General features: G+C 45.1%; 1 protein-coding gene across 1 annotated transcript in view; it reads left to right on the top strand.

The window, feature by feature from the left end:
- The first annotated feature begins 1,772 nt into the window (after window positions 1–1,772).
- The window catches only part of NCAPG (non-SMC condensin I complex subunit G), an 88,165-nt gene continuing 69,348 nt past the window's right edge, over window positions 1,773–20,589 (top strand). The window contains exons 1-8 of the mRNA XM_088450598.1: window positions 1,773–2,100; window positions 5,852–6,058; window positions 7,988–8,216; window positions 9,037–9,182; window positions 9,336–9,420; window positions 9,629–9,821; window positions 13,183–13,332; window positions 17,778–17,918. Coding sequence (XP_088306724.1) covers window positions 1,990–2,100; window positions 5,852–6,058; window positions 7,988–8,216; window positions 9,037–9,182; window positions 9,336–9,420; window positions 9,629–9,821; window positions 13,183–13,332; window positions 17,778–17,918 — 1,262 coding nt within the window. The 5' untranslated portion in view covers window positions 1,773–1,989. The remainder of the gene's footprint in view (window positions 2,101–5,851; window positions 6,059–7,987; window positions 8,217–9,036; window positions 9,183–9,335; window positions 9,421–9,628; window positions 9,822–13,182; window positions 13,333–17,777; window positions 17,919–20,589) is intronic.

The raw sequence follows: 20,589 nt of genomic DNA, 5'->3' as shown, positions 1-20,589 counted from the left end.
TTTAAACACTTTTTTCACCCCAAATTTTAAATAATTTTTTTGTGGTGTCCCTATTTTTTTTTACTTTTTTGACAGTTTATTTCAAATGACATTCCCAGGGATGCTATTTTTTAAGCCTGCACCCCTAAACCCCAATTCTGCACTTTTTTCGCCACCTATTCAGTGGTGAAAAGTTAACCCCGTTTTTTTTTCAAAGACTTTTCGAACCTGCGAAAAGTCTTTGAAATTGAATACGGTGTAAAACCAAAACCAGCAAAAATTACATAATCGGGGCGAAATTATCGCAAAAACTGACCTTTCGCTCCAAATTGAATTGCCCTGTTACTTGCAGCAGTACATTGCCATCTTGGTGTGTCTTTAGATGCACCATCGAAACTTGCACCAGCTCTATGGCAGGCGGTTTGTCTGCCAGACCGTGGCCTTCTTACAGCATCTACTTAGCCACCCCCGTTACCTCCCAGCAACTCCCACTAAATTCCACAGACCGTACGTTCGATCTTGTACTGCGTCTCTGAGCGCTAACATCAGGACACGTGCAGACTTAAAACATCAGCAAACTGCGTGCGGTATCTGATTCGGCTGCATGCGGCACAAGACTCAGTCACGCTATGTGCAGACCTATCTTAATGTGGCATCCACTATGCATACCCATGATTAAGAACAGGACACATCTTTGACTACACGCCCAAAACGATTCTCTTGCGTATGTTCACATTGTTGCCACCCAGTTGCTGAGGTGGCCATTTAGTGGCCACAGAGAAATGGATGCGATGCGGACGACCCAAAGATGTGTACGCAGCCCCGCTACGCATGCATAGTATACCAAGAATTGTAAGGTAAAGGCTGCATCTGAATTTGTGGTTGTTTCCTTTCTGCAGAATGTTCTAGTTTTCTTGGCAGTTTATTTTTGCCCAATCGGTGAAGGGGGTAAGGTTAGTTTTAGGCAGACACAGCATTTTCAAAAACTTTGGTAAAATGTCTAGAAGCCGCTATCCCAGTGCCTGAGATTACTCTGCATGGACCTTTCCACACCACAAGTCTGTAATCTATGGCTACTAACCAGCACACACAGACAAGCACATGGAGACTGCACACATAATTTCTCAGCTGGTTGTCAAACACCCCTTACAATAAAGCAGAAGCTAATCAGATCCCAATACGTTGGATGCACACTGGTGCCTTTATAATGTTATGGAGCATACACACGGTCAGATTTGTCAGACTTGTCAGATGAACGACTGAACGATTTGAACGATTTGACCAAAGTTTTGAACGATTGAACGATTTGAACGATTGAACGATTTTTGACTGCATTAAAATGAATGGAATCGTCCAAGTCTGACTGCAAACCCATCAGATGTCAGAAATCGTTATCTGACCATCGGGAACGCGCATCGTTGATCGTCCATCGTTCAGGCATGTCAGATATGAACGATTTTCCTTCAGATATGAACGACTGAACGATTTTTAAATCGTTATCGTTCATATCTGAAGGAAAAATCTGATCGTGTGTATGCACCATAACTCCCATGTCTGTCATTTCTATGCTTCAACACTTTGTATTGTTTGTAAATAAATTCTATTATGTGCTCTCTGATTTCCTGAATGCAGAGGTTTAACAACAGATAAAGAACTTTTCTTTTCAGACTGTCATATTGCGCAGCTACTGGCCCAATCTGCAGCGCTCTCCGTACAGCACCAGCAGCCACCACCAGCTCTGTTAACTACAAGTAGTGGAGAAGAAATGCACGAATACGCATGCGCAGGTCAGTGCGGCCGGTGAGCGCGCCGGGCCCTCCCCCTTCCTCCTTCTCCGCTGACGCTCGCCGGTCACGTGGTGCTGAGTGCGATTCTGCAGCGCGCAGGCGCAGATTTTTGAACGTTGTTGCGGGCGGGATCCGATCTGGGGAAATTAGTAACTGGCGGACTGCTGCTCGGTGCTGCGTGACTGTCCTACTAGTAATAAGCAGCGGGGGACGAGTTGCAGACATGACCGTGGAGAAGAAAGGTCTCCAGATTAAGGAAGTCTTTGACCTGTCACAGAAACCGCACCAGAACCATGCCAAGCTGGTCTCCGCCCTCAGGGTCACCTACGATAAGGTGGGTGTAGGGGATTCACTGCTAGGGCATGCTGGGATTTGTAGTTACACAGCAGCAGGAGAACAACAGATACTACCATACCTTGTACCTTCTGGTGTTCCTGCCAGCCTAGCACTGTTGCCAACTCTGAAATGAGAAACAAGCAACTCTTGAGTGAAAAACAAGCCCAACCCATTCTGATAAAGCCTAAAACATAAGCCCACCGTAATATGGTGGGGCGGGGGTAATTTAATGAAAACCACAAAGTTCATTTTATTAAAATACATATAAATATTTGCAAAACACGGCTTTTCCCTGCTCTACGAATAGACTCCACTGTGCGAAGTAAAGCGCAGGGCACTCTGGGCCTGATTCGGCATAGGATGGAATTGCAAAGCCGCACACAAGCAGCTTTGTAATTCTGCCCTTTCTAAAATGCAAATACAGCAGAAGGTGCCTGAAATCTCCTTGCTATATCTGCGATCCCAGGCTGCGACCAAGGTGGCAGTCTGGGATCACCATTTCAACCATCGATCGCGATGGTTGCACCTTTGGTCAGGCTGCGGTAGCTGAAGCTGGCCATGTTCTGTCATCATGCAAGGCCAGGAAGTCTGCGTCCATGTATGCAGATCCTAGCCTTGCCACGTCTGGAAAACGAGGGCTACATGCCCCCGTTTTCGTGAATGCAGAAAACAGGCAACATGCCCCCGCTTCCAGGAACGCAGGCCATCTCTGCCCCACAAACTCCTCTGCCTGTCAATCAGGCAAATGCATACAGGTGCCTGTGTGATATAGCAGGACCCCTTCTGCAAATGCGCAGATTCCCAAGCAACTAGTGTGCATTGTTGAATCAGACCCTCTGTGCGTGGTAAAGTACAGGACAAAAGAGCAATTTAAACAAACACATCAAAACAAAATAACTGACATATGGGAAAATGTAACTTCTATTGATCATTTAAACGAGTCATTCTAGTTAACCAAATCTATATAATACATATACAGAGAGATACACATACAGACAGCTAAACATAAATGGATTGGTGAAAGCTATATAACATTTGCTCACCTTAGTAGTGGGACCTGGCTATCAAGCCCAAAAACAAGCTTCCTAAAAAATAAAGAAACCCAAAAACATGCAACTGGGGAAAAAAACAAGCCCAATTCCGCTTGTTATAAGCGGACTTGGCAACTATGCAGCCTTGGCTCCCAGTGCTGCTGCCTGTAGGCAGAGTAGATGATTGTCGCTATCATACCTTCATGGTGCAGAAATAATTTAGGGCTCTACATTTGATGATTGCCAGGTCAGCTTCCTAATCAAAACTAGGGATATACAACAACGGGTATGGTATTGATGGTGCCATCTGTACTTTTTCCATTGATGAGTAGAAACCATCGATGGTGGAGATACAGATGGTTTCACACCATTGATGGTATCCATGGGTCCAGTGGTCTTTTGAATTTCACACTTCTGCTGCAGTGCAGAGCTACTATGCTGTCAGCCAGTAGCTCTGCGCCGCCTTTGGCTCTGATCACGGCAGCTTACAGTTCAATTCAAAAGAATCGGCAACACGTCAGTGAGCGTGTGCTGGGATGAGCCGGCCGGCCTCGCTCTAGAGATGGCTACTAAGTGAGTATGTCAACACAATGACTCAAATCATTCAGATGTTCGAATGATTCGAGTCACTCAACGTTTGATGTGTTGATACACCCACCTCAGTCTGTTGTCAGTGGGAGGAGGACCCGCTACCTCCAGGGCTACGGTGTGTATGCACTGATCAAGTCGGATCAGCAGTGCAGGGGGCGGAGCTGTCAGCGACTCACTCAGTCGCACTGCTACTGCCGGGGCTCAGCTCGGTGGGTGTGCACTGACTCAGAAGAGTCAGTACAGTAGGATGATCACATTGCGGGGGGTGGAGCTGTCAGCCATTCACTCGGAGTTGCGCTGCTACTGCCAGAGCTTAGGGGGGAAGAGTGTACTGACTCGGGAGAGTCCGTGCACAAGCTTGTTCTGTAGTGCGAGGGCCGGAGCTGTCAGTGACTCACCCACAGTCGCTGGCACCCCTGCTTGCTACAGCTCTGCAGAATCTAAAAAGCCGTGTCCCGAGACACTCCACTGAGTTGAGCAATGTGGCTCAACTCAGTACTGTGATTCGCTCTGCCCCTCACTACCTCGCTGACTTCACACTGGCTGAGCTCAGCTGTCCGTCATCAGCCCAGCCCCACCCCCGGTTCACTTGCATACAGTGAAAAGAGTGAGTGGCCGCATTGCCAGCCATCGCTAGGGCTGGGCAACCTTTTTTTCTGCCGAGGGCCATTTTGATACATATAACATTTGCGGACCCGATGAAGGTCACGCCCCTTCCGTGTGAAGTCACTTGGGGAGGGGCCACAATCGCCGGTGATTATAGCAATGCTGTAAGGGCAGTGATGTGACAGTCCTGTGGAGGCGCGGATGCAATCGCAGTGCGCGTATTCACTCACGGGTGCACACTTCATGCCATGTGTGGTGCGATTTGCTGCATCTGCCGCAGCGATGTAGCTGGACACATCTGTACCTTCTGTGTTTTCCATTGATGGTGGACACATTGATGGTCATCCCTACCATTGATTGCAGTAAACCATGCAGGTGCATGATGGCAGCAGGCCAATCAGAAAGGGGAGTGAAGCTAAGGGAGAGATGATGGGGGGCACGTTCCCTCGTTACCATTGTAAAACATGGCAGGGAAACATCAGACCTCCTGCATCGATGGAATACATCGACCCTCGGTAACAAATGATTGATGTTTGCTAAACAAATGTCCATTCCTAAATGAAACACAATCTTATACATCTTTGCTGCCGTCATGGTAAAAGCCCGTCCTGGCGCGCCATACCCCCTGAGACTACTAGCGCCGGATGTCTATTTTATTTTAAACTTGTCGCAATGCGAATAGGGGGCACCAGCAGCCTTTGCTAATTAATGATGTGCGACAATTGTATAGTTGAGTGCGACTGAGCCTCTAAATCGGCGACCTGCCAATTGCGATGTGAAAGGGGTGTAATTCATGTGTCCCAGGTTAAAGGTATTTTATGGCAAGTCCAAAAAGCCTTGCCATCCGGAACAATTTGTATGTTTGCAATGTTCTTTATAGCATTTAAGTTCATTTTATCCTGCCAGGATGGTCCTGACTCTGACATGTAGGGTGGGAATCCTCCTGACCAATCGTACACAAATTTGGACTTTAACACTAAAAATTAAATTACAGAGAGATAGATTATCTGTACTACCAACTGCAATAAGGCAATTTTCCTGCTACTGAGTTGGCATTAAAGAGACATAAATGGCATATTTCTCCATAATTACTAATTGCCCAGTCTAAAGGCGCAGATCAGCTAGGCGATAGTAATGAGCGATTGCACACTTACAACATCGTAATCGTGGAAACGCTCATTAATCGTGCACTATAATGTCGGAAACGACCAGCAATGCACGCTCCCTCTGGTAGTTTCAGACATCAATCATCTCCCACACATGCAGGTCAATCTGCCGATAACAGATTGACCATGTTTGGGGATGAAGGAGGATGCCTACATTGAACAACTAATCGTTCAGTAGGCACTGCAGGGGATGGAGAACGACTGTACGATTACAATGTTGTAATCGTACTGTCGTTACCCTATTGCCTAGTGGATGTGCGGCTTTATTTTGGTTTTCTTTCTATAAACAAATTGGATACTTTCTTACTTGTCTATTTCAGAAATGACTGACTTTTATTTATTTTGGATCTCACAGATTGATGATAAATCCATTTTTCTGGAAGAATTCATTCACTACTTGAAGTACCCTTTAATAATGTACAGGAGAGAACCTGCTGTAGAAAGAGTTATGGATTTTGTGGCGAAGTTTGTAACCTCTTTCCACAACTCTGATAATGAGGAGGAAGATGAAATGGATGAAGAAAATTCCCCGGTCAATTTCCTATTTAATTTCCTTTTACAGGTATGAGTGGCCATTGTTTTATCCTGTCTGTTTGAAAAGCAATGTATAATTTTATGCTGCTGGGGTGTGTGTAGGGTTTTTTGGTGTGTTTTTCTTTTTTTTTTTTTTTTTACTACTATTTCTGTGCTAAATAAAATATTTTTCACAGAATCCCTATCTGTGCCATCGATATGATAGCATAGAATATACATACATACATACATACATACATACATACATATATACATACTTACTTAAAAAAAAAAAATATATATATATATTTTTTTTTTGGGAACCTTCTGGCTCCTTTCTTTTGGCTCTAGCTGTAGGGGTGGGCAATAAGCGACCCCCCCCCCCAGCTGCTGTAGAACTGTACATCCCAGCATGCTCTGCCACAGTTTTGCTATGTGGCCGTGCTAAAACTGTTGCAAGGCATGCTGGAATTTGTAGTTCAACAACTGCTGGAGGGCCGCTTATTGCCCGCCCCTGCAGGAGTCGAACACCTAGCTTTATATATAATATTAAAGGATAATATTGTTTCTAAAAAAAAAAAAGTGTCAGAATCCGGAATAGCGTGTTTATTTTTTACTGCACAAAGCAATTCAAAGCAATGAATCTTCTAATTGGTGAGCTCAGTGTCATGCCTTACATAGGGCACAGTAAACATAGCGAATCTGTCATTATCGATTGACTGACTGTATTTAGCAGTTATGTATGTATAAGAATTTTTCTCTAAAATACCCCTTCTATTTTAAGAGCAACTTCCTGGCGTTGTCACTTGATTAAAGTGTGTACATGTAGTGGTCTTCTGCTTCATAGGGAGAATATTGCGAGAACTTTTATATTTCTAATCCAGATAGTTGGTCTAAAGTAAACTTATTTCTCAAGAAAGAAAAGTAAGCCTGCATGATATACTTCTGTTGGGTTAATTCTTTCTGTTCCAATTAAGACATGGTTATCTGTGACCAAAAAGCAAATACTTAATTCTCTGAGGGGGGCGATTCAATTGTATTTTGGGCACCAAATGGAGCAATTCAATCATTGCTCTGTTTGGGCACCCATGTTGCGTGTGCATGCCCAAAAGCATGGGCTTTAGCGTGTACAGCAGCTAAAACTGTCTAAAGTCCTGCTTTGTGCATTGGCGGCTGTCAGTGATGGGCACCCAATAGCTTTTGCTCCGTTCGGGCATGATAGCTGCTGGCGCGCGGCATTACTGCACGCTGCCTCCTGAGGTGACGAGCAGAAATGTGCGATGAATCCGTGGTTTGTGCCCCTAACTGCAGCTTGAGCACCTTAACCAGGACTTTAGCCGAGTATAGCCATTTTAAATGACTAAACCTGGTCTAATTGGGTGTGCCGAAAAACAATTGAAATGCTACATTGGGCGCACATTTATTACCGCGGCTTAAGAAAAAAAAAATTGATTCGCCTTTTGTGTCCCTTGTCCTAAAAAGAGACAGGCAGCCTTTAAAGTGCCAGATGCTAGATGGCTACATAGGTGAATCAGTTTACATCACTGAGAAGGGTGGTACATCAAGCAGATCAAAGCAGCCACCTGGGCACCTCATAACCTAGTTGTCAACCACTGTGTGGTTGATGCCAAAGCTTCAGAAGCAGTTACTTTTGGTAAAAGGGTACTGGAAACAAATGCAACCGTTTCATGTTGAACCATTATTAACATTTGTTTATATTGCATAATCTTTGTGCCGTTTTACTCTTGGAAACAATCATGTAAAATGAATATCCTAAAATCTTAGTGTGGTTCGGGAAGTTGCTAAACTTGAATTAGGTTGATTTTCAGAGATTGCGTGAAGGTATGGAGGCTAGAGCAAAGTTTACACTGCTAACACTAGATGGCGTAAACCACCTAAGAACTGTATGTGTAGATAAATGTAATATTATGCAATCTATTCTTAATAATCTGTAATTTTTCGTTTTGGCTTGTTTCAGTCTCACACTGCTAATAGCATGGCCGTGAGGTTCAGAGTTTGCCAGCTTATTTATAAGCTATTGGTAAACCTGCCAGAAAATGCGCAGATTGACGATGATTTGTTTGATAAGATCCATGATGCCATGCTGATACGTGTGACAGACCGTGTACCCAACGTGCGGATTCAAGCAGTGCTGGCTCTGGCTAGGCTTCAGGACCCAAGTGATGTAAATTGTCCTGTTTCTAATGGTGAGAATAAAGTTTTTATTGCACTGGTGTATAATATTATTTAGCATATCTATACAGACTACATTACACAGACTGTTTTGTAACACATGTAAAACTAATCTCTTCATAATACTACATTGTTGTTTTTACAACCTCATAATGTAGTTTACTGAAAAGTTTATACTTGGCACGCTGGAATATATTCTGTGATCTGTGCCGTCCTTGCTATAGCCTGTAAACAGCTGCTGAGGATGGGAGAGATTGCTGTACTCTCTGATAAGTGCGGACAGTGCGTCCTAGTGACTGTTTCAAACTCTCAAATTATTTAGAAGAAAACTAAATTCTGTGGCCTGTGATGTCAGAGTGTGAAGAGTAATAACTGGCATGCCATGCTTGGCTGTTTAGGCTTTTTGTCTTGTACTGGCAGCCTTTTAGTGTAGAATATAAATGTGTCCCGTTATCTGTAAGCTATGGCATTTATGCAATTTATATTTTAAATTCGCTTACCTGCTAAAGGGAAACGTGCAGAGTTACAGAAAAAAAAACATTGGTATTAAAATAACAATACTTAAGTGCATTTTGTGCCATTTAAATTTCAGTCTTTAAATCCTTTTATGCCAAGTCAACAAGCATTGTACAGGCTCCTGCCTTTGATGGCGTTGCCAACATTATTACCACCTTGCTGGAAGCAAAGCTGACACAGCAGCAGAGTACATTGCTGAAGTAATGCTTGTGGAGATATGCATGTTCCTGTAGGATACATGCAGATCTCTTCACATGCATGTTTTGCTCATGTTAACGTCCATATTAAGTCAGTAACTGTCTATCCTTTACTTTGTAGTATACATGCACTTGTTGGAGAACGATTTGAATGCAGAAGTACGGAGAGCGGTGTTGTCTTGTATTGCTCCTTCTGCCAGAACCTTGCCAAAAATTGTGGGTCGCACCATGGACGTGAAGGAAGTTGTGCGGAAGCTTGCATACCAGGTGATTTGCAGCAGTGTGATGTATGGTATCACAAGGGGATAGCGGCTAAGAGATGTACAGTGCTGGCAATGGATGGATGTAAATGGACTTGCATTATATGTTAAGTGTTAGTTTGCAAATGTGCTCAGTGTCTATTTTCTTCTCCTAATAAAGGTTTTGGCGGAAAAGGTTCACATAAGAGCATTAACCATTGCCCAAAGAGTTAAACTCTTGCAACAAGGCCTTAACGACAGATCAGGTGAGATCACATGCGGAGGGTTTCTGAGGACTACATAATGTGTGGGCTGCACATGGCCAGTTTTCTAATGAATAGCTCCATCGTGCTACAACACTTTTCAGTCTATAATGACCTCCACCCATAAATCACAACTAAAATATCATTTCTATGTCCTTGAAATGTTAAACACGAATTAAACTTTAAATTCATTGCTATATATTTATTTTAGTGGCGGTGAAAGAAATTATGCAGAAGAAGCTACTGCAATCATGGCTGAAATATACGGAGGGAAACATCTTGGAGTTGCTTCATCGTCTGGATGTAGAAAACTCTCCGGAAGTCGCTGTGTCCGCACTGAATGCGATGTTCTCTCTCTCTTCTCTCGGCGAGCTTGTGGAAAAGTGCAAAAACATTGATGAAAGGTAAAAAATGACTGGATATTTTTAAAAATAAACCTGTGGATAGAACGTTTAGTTTTGTGCATAGCATTCTGTGTATGTATGTGATGTTACCATATTATTCTATAAAAGATTTATGACGTAATGTTTACGTACTTGTGTGCCTATTTCATTTGTTGGTTTTGATAAAATAAATTAAAACAGGCGTTTTTATAGATTTCATCTAAATCAATAAAATGTCAGCACTTGCTGCTAAACACAGGTCCGAGTCTTTGGGCCCAAGCTTTTTTACTGGCCTCATAAGCTGAATGCTTATTTTAATAACTCTTTACTACAGTATACTCCATGTCACTCGTACGTTATAGAGGTTTTTCGCTTCACAGCCCCTTATGTACGAAAATCCACGATAGGCTCCACAGGTAGACCTTGAGGTTTAGGTGATGCAAGGACATCCGGGCACCACAAAGTAAATTTTTCTCTCCCAGCATGCACTGGGCCTCTCCCTATAACCCGCCCCCGGGCCAGAGGCGCCTCAGTTTCGTTTGGTGCCCGGCCGGAGTCGGGCCACTGTAGCGCAAGATTTTCGGATTTACTTCTACTAGCGGACGTCCGCGCTGCTGCTCCATCACCCCGCTGGTGCCGAGACGCCAGTACTGATCCGGGTATCATAGCGGGAGTCCGGGGTCTGTGCTAGCCAGAAGCCGCGGTACTCCCAGGACTGCAGCCGGATTCACGAGGAGACAGGTAAGTCGCGGACCATCGCTTGCGGTGATCCTCTTGTTGCAGTCCTTACCCCCTGGATCTCAACGGACGGACCGGGGGATGATGGCAGTGGAGCCAGGCCTAGAAACCTGCGCTTCCACTTAGACCAGCCTGGGGACAAGATTCCGGGGCACAATAAATAAAGAAAATTACACTTCCAGCCTCCCAGGTGTTAAACACCAGCCAGGGGAGGCAGCCTTCCCTGTTTACAGCCGACTCCTCTCCTCTGCACAGCGCGCCTTTCCACTGCGGTCTAGGTGAACTGAGGCAGCACTCCTCCCACAGGAACTCCCCCCTCTGAGGTCTCTGGCGGCCATTTTCTCCCTGGCAAAGTCGCAGGTCTCTCATCGCCGAGTATCAATCCACTCAGCAATGCAAGTACTGGGGTCCATGGTATCAACATTCGATATGGTGGAATATGCTCAGTTTCATTCCAGGCCTCTGCAGAAATTGATCCTCTCCAGGTGTAACGGATTACCCCATCGGATAAAGGCACAAACGATGGTGCTTTCTTCAGAGGTGTGTCTGTCCCTTGCCTGGTGGCTGCAGACATGTCACCCCACCAAGGGGCACCCCTTTTTGGATTCCGGAATGGGTCCTCCTGACGATGGACGCCAGTCTCTGGGGTTGGGGCGCAGTGACAGGTCCACACTCCTTTTTAGGGGGTGGTTGACAGCAGAGGAGTCGGCTCTGCGAAGCAACATATTGGAGCTTCATGCAGTTTTCAGGGCCCCAAACATTTTGTTTTTTGTTTGTGGTTTTCAGGGCCCTTCAGCAAGCCAAACTCATACTTCACGGAAGACCCGTGCAAGTTCAGTCAGACAACGCCACAACTGTGGCTTACATCAATCATCAAGGAGGAACTCTAAGTCTGGCGGCAATGACAGAGGTGTTCATTCCAGGAGTTCTCATTTGGGAAGCGGACTTCCTCAGCAGTCACGATGTTTATCCAGGGGAATGGTCTCTTCACCAAGAGGTGTTTCAGCTCTTAGTGGATAAGTGGGGTCTTCCAGATGTGCAGCTCATGGCCTTCCGACACTATCACGAACTGCCAGTGTACGGGTCCAGAACAAGAGATGCTGAGGCAATCCTAGTGGACGCTTTGTCTGTACAGTGGACCTTCCAGTTTGAGTACCTGTTCCCTCCGTTCTCCCTGCTTCCTTGGCTTTGGTACTTAGGGCCCTCCATTTGAACCTCTAGCTTCAGTGGATCTCAAATGGCTTACAGCTAAGACTGTTTTTTTCTTCTGGGCATAGCTTCTGCCAGAAGAGTGTCAGACTTTGGGGCACTCTCCTGTTGCTCCCTACTTCTGATATTTTACCAAGACAGGGCGGTGCTTCGGATTCGCCCTGAGTGCCTTCCTAAGGTGGTTTCCAGTTTCCACATCAATGAGGAAATTGTTGTGCCAGCTTTTCAGCTTCCAGACCTCTCAGCAGGTGAGAGGACTCCTTGCATGTGGTGCGGGCCCTCAAAATTTATGTGGAACGTACCAGTTCCCTTCGGAAGTCAGACTCCTTGTTTCTCTTGTACGGATTTCACAAGAAGGGATGGCCAGTCAATAAGCAGACTTAGTCATTCGTAGCCATCTAGCCAATCTCTGAGGCTTACACTTCCTCCTTCTGTTACTGCTCATTATACTCTGTCTATGGGTCCCTCGTGGGCAGCTCGCAGTGGTGCCGCGGCTGTTCAGCTTTGTAAGGTGGCCACGTGGTCTTCTATCCAGACCTTTTTGACGTTCTATGCTTTTGATACCTTTGCCTCTCGGGATGCTTCCTTTAGGCGGTGGATTCTCCTTTCAGCACAGGAGTGTCCCCACCCTTAAAAGGACTGCTTTGGGACATCCCCAAGGTCTCCCTGTGAAGCCCTATGGACCCTGAAGGAGAAAATGAGACGTGGTAAGAACTTACCTTTGTTATCTCTTTCTTCTAAGTCCATAGGGTCCACAGGGCATCCACCCTGACGCACCTGGCTTCAGATGGGCTTTGCTTTGGTCACCGGTTTTCCGTCTCCTCCTATGTGAGGAATGTGATTCTTGAGTGTTCCTGTCTCTTTCCTTTTGGCTTGTTACGAACTGAGGTGCCTCTGGCGGGGCATAGGGAGAGGCCCAGTGCATCCTGGGAGAGAAAAATTAACTGCGTGGTGCCCGGATATCCTTGCCATCACCTAAACCCCAAGGTCTCCCTGTGGACCCTATGGACTTCGAAGAAAGAGAGGTAACAAAGGTAAGTTCTTACCATATCTCTAATTTTTTGTGCATAAAGGGGGAGTTGATGTGCCTTAGCTAGTGCTTCCACACCATTTGTAATGGCACATTGCTGGTCTCACGGCTAATTGAATTGAACCCATATTCCTGAATTCAGGTGTTGTCCCATTTTGTTTGATTTAAGTTAAAGCAAGCATTGTTGTATGCTTATGTACATATACCGAGGGCAAGTGCGTTTTTTTATTTTTTTATTGTGGAATTTCAGATTGTAGCTGTTTGTAGGACATCCTATGTTAGATGCCCTACAAGTGGAGTACAGTATATTACCCAAGTGTGTATACTTATTGGAAGCGCTATAATGAATGACGAATTGCAAAAATTATGTTGCTATTAAGATGCATTCTATCTCTTCACTCTCAGGAAACTGATCCCCCTGGAAACATTGAGCCCAGAAAATGTTTTGTATTGGAAAACGCTGTGTGAATACTTAAAGTCAAAGGGCGATGAGGCGGAGTCTGCCCTAGAGCAGATTTTACCAGAGCCAGCTGTGTATGTGGAGTATCTGTTGAGGTAAGATTTTGTCAAAATAACCTATTTTTAAACAACTCTCTCAATAAAGTTTTTCTCATGTAAAGGTTGAAAGTATTCTGCCGACTGTGTTATGTGATAGTCCAGCGAATGTAAGCTTCTGTAGGCTGAGACATGAATTTCCTTTAGCAGCTGAAGTTTTGTCACCTGCTGCTTCTAATGCATCTTAATCCTGAGGAGAAGGCAATCTGAAGCTTGATAAATTAATGGATATATTTGTTCTTAATGCATTTTCCAGCCCAACGAAATATTCTATAATCTCAGGAGCTATGCCCCCAATGGGTTGGGTAAGTGAACCCGGCGGTCAAAATCCCGACCAGGGTTAGGATACCAGTTGGTAGGTATTCAACCCCTAACCCTCCTTCCCCGAATCTAACAACCACCCCCCCACCCTAGTGCCTAACCCTCCTTGCCTAGTACCGAACCCTCCCCCTAGTGCCTAACCCCTCCCTGTCCCCCCACTACCAGCGTCTGTATTCTTAAGTGCGGGCATCCCATTTGCCAGGATTGTGACTACATCCCATCCCCAATACTTAACCACTGGTCAAAAGGTGTAAGTCAGGTGAGAACAGCACCCAGAGTGTGGTTATGTACCTGGCCTTCATGATATAAAGCCGTGTTTCTCTACTTCAGTCCTCGAGTACCACCAACAGGTCACAGATGAGTTCATCTATTTTGCTGGATCAGTAATGACCCCACCTGTCTCCACAGATAGAATCCTTAATACATGACCTGTTGGGAAAACTTGATGGTTGAGATTGAGAACCACTGCTATAAAGGCATGAGACTTACATCCACTTGCCCCTTACCATCAGCAATTCAATTCCAATACATTAAGGACCAGTCACTCTATCGCAGTAGTAGCAGCGTTCTTAAAGGATGATCACTTTAGCTATTGGCATTTGCTAATTTCACATTGTTTGCCCTTATGGGTTTCCTTGGTGGAATGCACATTATTAAATGCGTTAATTGAAATGGCCCTTGACTAGTGGAAAGGTACAGGGCCAGGAGTTAAATTAAACATCCACTTGGCCACAACCTATCACTGGGAGGGACCATGTTTCTTCTTCCTAGTATCGCCTTGTAATTTAAAGATATTAATTAGCCCAAATGCATTTTCCTAGTCTTGAACCACAGGTGGAGGATTGAGTAAGTTATGCTCCCAATCAAAATTGTTCCTCTTTTATATACTGGGGCTCATTGTGCAAGCTTATGTCTTAAAGAAGAAATGATCATTGATGATTTTGTATCAGTTTCTTTTTATTTTCTGTACAAGTTTGCTGTGCAAGGAGCTTCACCTATTGCTGGAAGATTTTGGGCAAACTTAATAAATATATTCTTAATTAAAATAAATAGATATGTTTTTGTTCTGTTTTTGTCTTATTTAACATATCATAGGGGAATTCAGTTCACTTCGTAAGAATGTAGCCTGAAGCTATTCAATTGACTGCATAGCTCCCGGCCCTTAACCTGGGAGATTAACTTTACCACAAATAATGCCTGGGGCTTAGTCACGGTAAACTGCATCCTCCTGGCTTAAGTGTCAGGCGTAATGCTGTCACCGAACGTGGTAACACCGCGACTAGCCCCACAGCACTAATTTAGCATGGATTTCTGCTTCTACCTCATAAGTGTGCGAGCAGAAATCTGTTGTTGCGGGTTTACCAGACAGGCACTTGTATAACTCTGGGCACTTAATGCGGGAGCTACATCCCCGCAAAGATAATTTCAGTCCCCACCCATACAAAGGACTGTCAGTCCCAGCTCCGTTTCCAAAAGATGAGAGCCAGTGTTCTCCCCAGGCTGTTTTTTGCGGGTGCACCACCCGGCACTTTGGGAGCCTGCAAGTGGGGACAGTATCTGGGAGCTGTATAAAAAGGACCAGATCCTACAGACTTTGCAGCTTTTTCATAATCAGGCGACTGGGCCTCTAATAAAAAGAAGAGCATTAATATATAAAATGTAATTTCAAGTTTAAATCATTATAAGGTCAGAGTTTAAAACATTTTATTATTGCGAAGGCCCCCACCCAGCTACTTTTTAATGCCACCCGGTTTGAAATTTTTCCTGGAGAGAACACAGTGTTTAAAAAAAAAAATTGTAACTGCAGGTATATAACATATGAACTAATATTGAAACATATAGAGAAACTATGATCTACACTGTCCGCAACAGAGGGTACTGCAGAGAACCCGAAAGTGACCGGTCAGCCCAGGCCCTCCTCGCCCAACTCATCAGCAGTAATATGAGCAAATCTGGAATTACCCAATGGCGTTAATTTTTTTTATGGAATTTAGGTAGCATTCCAGGGCTAGTATAAAGGAAGAGCTCATGAATAATAGTTTAATTAACTAAATGCTTCCATTGAATCAACTCAGATGGTTTCACTGCTATCCGTTGTCTGCCAGTTATGACCTTGGCTAGAATCAACAGAATAAGCTCCTATTAATACATTCGAGATGAGAAGATTTCTTCATGTTACACCAAAAAGACACATCTTAAAATCCCTAGCAGGTTTAGTGCCACACATACAGCTCCAGACCTGTCCCAGAAATTGGCCACACCTCACAATCGCACAAGTGACAAAGTGCATCCCTCAGCACCGCATTTAGTGAGTCTAGAATTATAACCAAGACCCATATTGTAGAGACCCTCCGGAGTATAGTAGACTCTATGGAGGACATACAAATTAATTTGGTGAACCTTGAAACAGGATTTTGCCCCCCAGATACCTCCCTGTACGGGCACCCCCTGCTCATGTGAATTCCCACATTTTTCTCCCATTTACGTCTGTGATACAGGGACAGACATACTATTTATTTACAGTGAATTTGCCAATAACTTTCCGTAGCAACTTCCAAACACACCTCTTCATGATTAGATGTAATACAGTAGAGAATGCAAGGTTTCATTTGGAACTGTATATCTATCATTCTTATGATCCGATTTCCATGCGAACACCAGCATACCCCCAAGGTCAGCAATATGTGAGAGAAATGTTTATTGGGGCATGTTTGGCTGATGTGGTTCACACACTTTTTGGAATCATGGTGCCCTAGAGTCTCAGCATTTTTTTTTTTTCACAGTCATACATTTTTTTCTTGAGAAAATCGGCAAAAATGACAGTAAATAGTGCTTACCCGTCATATTAGGTTCAGTTATGTAGTGGTTCACGCGGTTGCACTTCCGCCACTAGCAGTGGTTTTGCCTATCTCACGGACCATAAATTGTTTGATTTAGGACTAGACTACCAACCCATGGCACCCCTGCAAGTGCCTTGCAGCACCCTGGGGTGACTCATCACCCAGTTTGGGAACTACTGGGTATCCCTCTCTTAAACAATAGCTAGAACCTACAGTATTCTGTAATGGGAGCTTGCTATTATTCTTGGACAGCATTTTATTAATTTAGTAATCACAGTTGTGTTAAAGCAACAATTTTTGAATCTACATAAATAATTTTTCACACTAAAAGATGTAATTTAGCCCAACATTAGAAGAAGTTTCTCTTGTGACCACACTTCAAAGAAAACAACTAGGAAGGTAAATAGAAAAACCCTGCCTGAATCCCACTGAAGGTCTGTGGGTCCTTAATCATTTAGGCCACGTTCAAGAGTTGGTTCTTCTAAGGTAACCTATAAAGGAAAACGGAAAAAGAATCAATAAGGTAACATGTATAAGGAAAACAGAAAACGTGCAGTATATTCAATTGTTGAGATAATCACTGGGCTCATGCAAGACTTAAGGTGCGTACACACTGGGCGATTAAAGTGGACGACTGAACGATATCGTTATCGTTCAGTCGTCCACTTTATCGTCCATTTGTAACACCAAAACGATGAATGATAATGACGATGCATGTTCCCGCGGGTCGTTCGTCATTATCGTTCATCGGGTAAACATGCAGGCCAACCTGACGATATTGTCAGGTTGCTGCATGTTAGGGAAATGGGGGAGAGAGCCCGGCGCTGAACGATATCGTTAATTATATCGTTCATCAGCGGGTGTGCTTAATGTCATGAACGACATTGAGCACACCCTGCCGGGGACACACTAGACTATATCGCTCAGGGAGCATATCGTCTAGTGCGTACGCTCCTTTAGTGTGTGGATTCCATTATGACAATAAATCCCTGTGATAGAGAGGTGTGTGTATATCTAGGTGTGTGTATGAGTATATGAAATATACACACATACATATATGTATGGACACAAGACAACTAAGCTTTGGGAATGGTTATACCTTCTGCCCAATAATTCATATTTTGTTTTGGGTGAATTAACCCTTTCCGTACTTACAGGTGACTCCTGTTTAAAGAACCATTGTGATATTTGAATCGCATAAATACAGTTAACGATATTGGATTAATGCTGTAAATTTTCTCTGTTTAAGTGTGTATTTAATAAGAAAACCTGTTACCTTTGTAGTTATCTACGAACTCTTCCTGTTCTCACGGAAGAAGAGAAAGCTGACATGACTAAAATTGAAGACCTGATGACTAAAGCATTCATAGGGCAGCAGCTTATTTATATCATAGGCTGCCTGGATACCAGTGAAGAGGGAGGAAGGTAGGTCAATAAGGCTTATTTGTGTACTCGTATTCTGTTAAGTCTTTCAAAGCACAAGCATCTCTGAAGCATTCGATGTATTTGGTAAATATGCAAAGATAAAGATTTTGAGTATTCTGATATATTTCTTATTACATAAACCTATGGTAAAAGCAACTGCCAATTAATTAAATTGGAGATAAAAATTACCGGTAACCAGTGGAAGCAGAGCGGGATGCGTTCCAACTGCCGGAAATCTCCAGACTTCCATCGCCGCTAAGAATACCGGGAATCCGTAATTTTTATCACCTGGATTTTAGGTATTTAATCACTCACCTGTTCACCGACCAATACACCTTGACAAAGGCTCAAGAAGCCAAAACGCATTGGTGACAGTCAGTTAACAGGTGTCCTGCTTTCCAGTCAGAAGGGAACACTACTTACCATCTGTCTATCAACTGGAACAACCAGTTCTTTTATAAAAGAAGGTATGTAGTGATCCATCAATTTACTGCCTGCTTAGAATACAGAACAAAGTGGATTTTAACAAGTGTGTAATTTTAAATGTATTAAATTAAACTCTTCCTGATGAAAATCTTCATGATTGAAACGTTGAAGTGAAATTAGAGGTTTATTTAACCCTACTTTAATTGTGTTTCTTCTGACGAGTGCCGCTGCTCCTTTTGTGACTATGTTTGATATCTACGCGGAGGGCACCGACGTTATGTTTGGATTCTGAGTGCCGGGCCTATGCTACTCTACATTAAATGAAACTCTCTTTTCTACTTCAGGGTCCATAGGGTATCCACAGGATACCTTGGGTATAGGTGTGACGTCAGTCGCAGGGCACCAAAGAGTTAAGCTTTCAGCCTCCCAGGATGCACTAGGTCCCCCTCCTATACCCCGCCCCCGGGCCAAGGCACCTCAGTTTAGTTTGTTGCCCGGCCGGAGTCGGGTGCACCTGTTGGAGTGGGGGCTAGAAGAGCCCCTGAAGCTTTTTCTTCATGCAGCTGTGGCTGCACATCTGGATGAACAGCATGGACAGTCAGTCCTGACGTCCATGCTGTCTTCCCTACACCCCGCCGGTACCAGAACGCCGGTACTGATCCGGGGATGCTGGTGGGCGTCTGGGGTCACAGCTAGCGGTGACCCCAGATGCTCCGGACCATGGCCGGATTCAAGGGGGACAGAGGTAAGCAGCGGGGTCCCGCGGTGGGTCCCCGCTGATCACATGGTCCTAAGTCCCCAGGCAGGGGGCTCCCTGGGGACTGGCTGCAGCGTGGAGCCAGGCGACCAACCTGCGCTTCCACTACCCCCTGGGACAGCGGACCGCAGCAGAGCGGTAGCGCTGCGGCGTCCCAGGGGTTAAATGCATGCCAGGGGAGCGCGCCTTCCCTGTCTCACAGCCGGCGCCTCCCCCGCTGCACACAGCCCTCTCTGCACTGTGCTGACTGGTCCTGGGTCAGCGCTCCTCCCCCAGGCCAGCTTCTCTCTGCTCCTCGGCGGCCATCTTCTCTGCAACGCATGGTGAACGCTGCTGGAAGTCTGGAAGGAAGCATCGTGGTCTGGGTCCCCCCGCATACCTCTCCTCCGCTGTGGCTCAGGTCTGTGTATGCAGCGCTGTGTCCTACCAGGCCCTGTGTCTGTGTAGTTGAGTGATCAGCGCTGTTAGTGCAGGAATTGTTATTTCTCTGCATTGTATGTGACTGTGCTAGCGCTGCCTGTAACTTTTCTTCTCTAAACTGTCAGCTTTATTACTGTCCCTGTTCTTTCTGCTAAAGCCCTTGCGGTGCGGTGCTGCAGGGTGGTCTCTCGCCTATTTAATACTTAATTGGTGAGAGAGGTCACATACGTGGTGCCATCATGTCTGAAAGTGATTTTCCCCTCCGGCTACAGTGTACCACGTGCAAAGTACCGTTAGCGGAGGGGGAGGGTAGCGCGGAGGGCCTTTGCCGGCAGTGTTTGTCCATGGCGCGGCCTATTACGGTTACAGCACCGGTACAGGAGCCGCCCTGGGCTTGTTTCGCTCAGGCGTTAACAGCTTTAGTGGGCCAGTTAGCTCCGCAGCCCGCGTTTACTCCGATGGGTTTGTCCCAGCAGTCTGTGGTGTCGTCACCCATGCAGGGGTTCCCACGACAATTGGTGGTACCCCACAGTCTCCCTATTTCCCCGCTCCCGGGTTCTCAGGAGCCAGCGTGGGTTAACTCCCTGACGAGTTCTGTACAGCACTTGTCGGATGTGTTGCAAGGGGAGTCTGTGATGCGGTCTCATAAAAGGCCGGTGGCGTCTCTGTCCGCTCCTTATGAGGATGACGAAGGGACGTCTGATGATGGGGAGATTCTGGATCCTTACGATCAGGAACCTTTCCATACTAAGGACGCTGATGCTAAGTCCAAAGTATATATTCCTGGACTTATTCGGGCGGTCCGCACAGCCTTGGTGATTGAGGACGAAGTTCCCCCAGCGGCTAAATCTAAGTATGCCTTTTTCAAAGATGTGAAGGGCGATGCCACAGTCTTTCCTCTTTCGGGTCAGTTGGTGGACCATTTAGAGGAGGCGTGGAAACAACCTGGCAAAAGATACCAGCCGCAGAGACGCCTGGCGGTGGCTTATCCGTTCGCGGATAATTATTTTGCTAAGTGTGAATCCCCTCCACAGGTGGATTCTCACGTGACCCGTCTTGTCCGTAGTG

This window comes from Taudactylus pleione, unplaced genomic scaffold (assembly GCF_031769625.1).
Source record: "Taudactylus pleione unplaced genomic scaffold, aTauple2 ptg000520l, whole genome shotgun sequence".
Lineage (NCBI taxonomy): Eukaryota > Metazoa > Chordata > Amphibia > Anura > Myobatrachidae > Taudactylus > Taudactylus pleione.
Note: the sequence above shows the minus strand (reverse complement) of the source record. Positions and strands in the feature narration are given on the sequence as shown.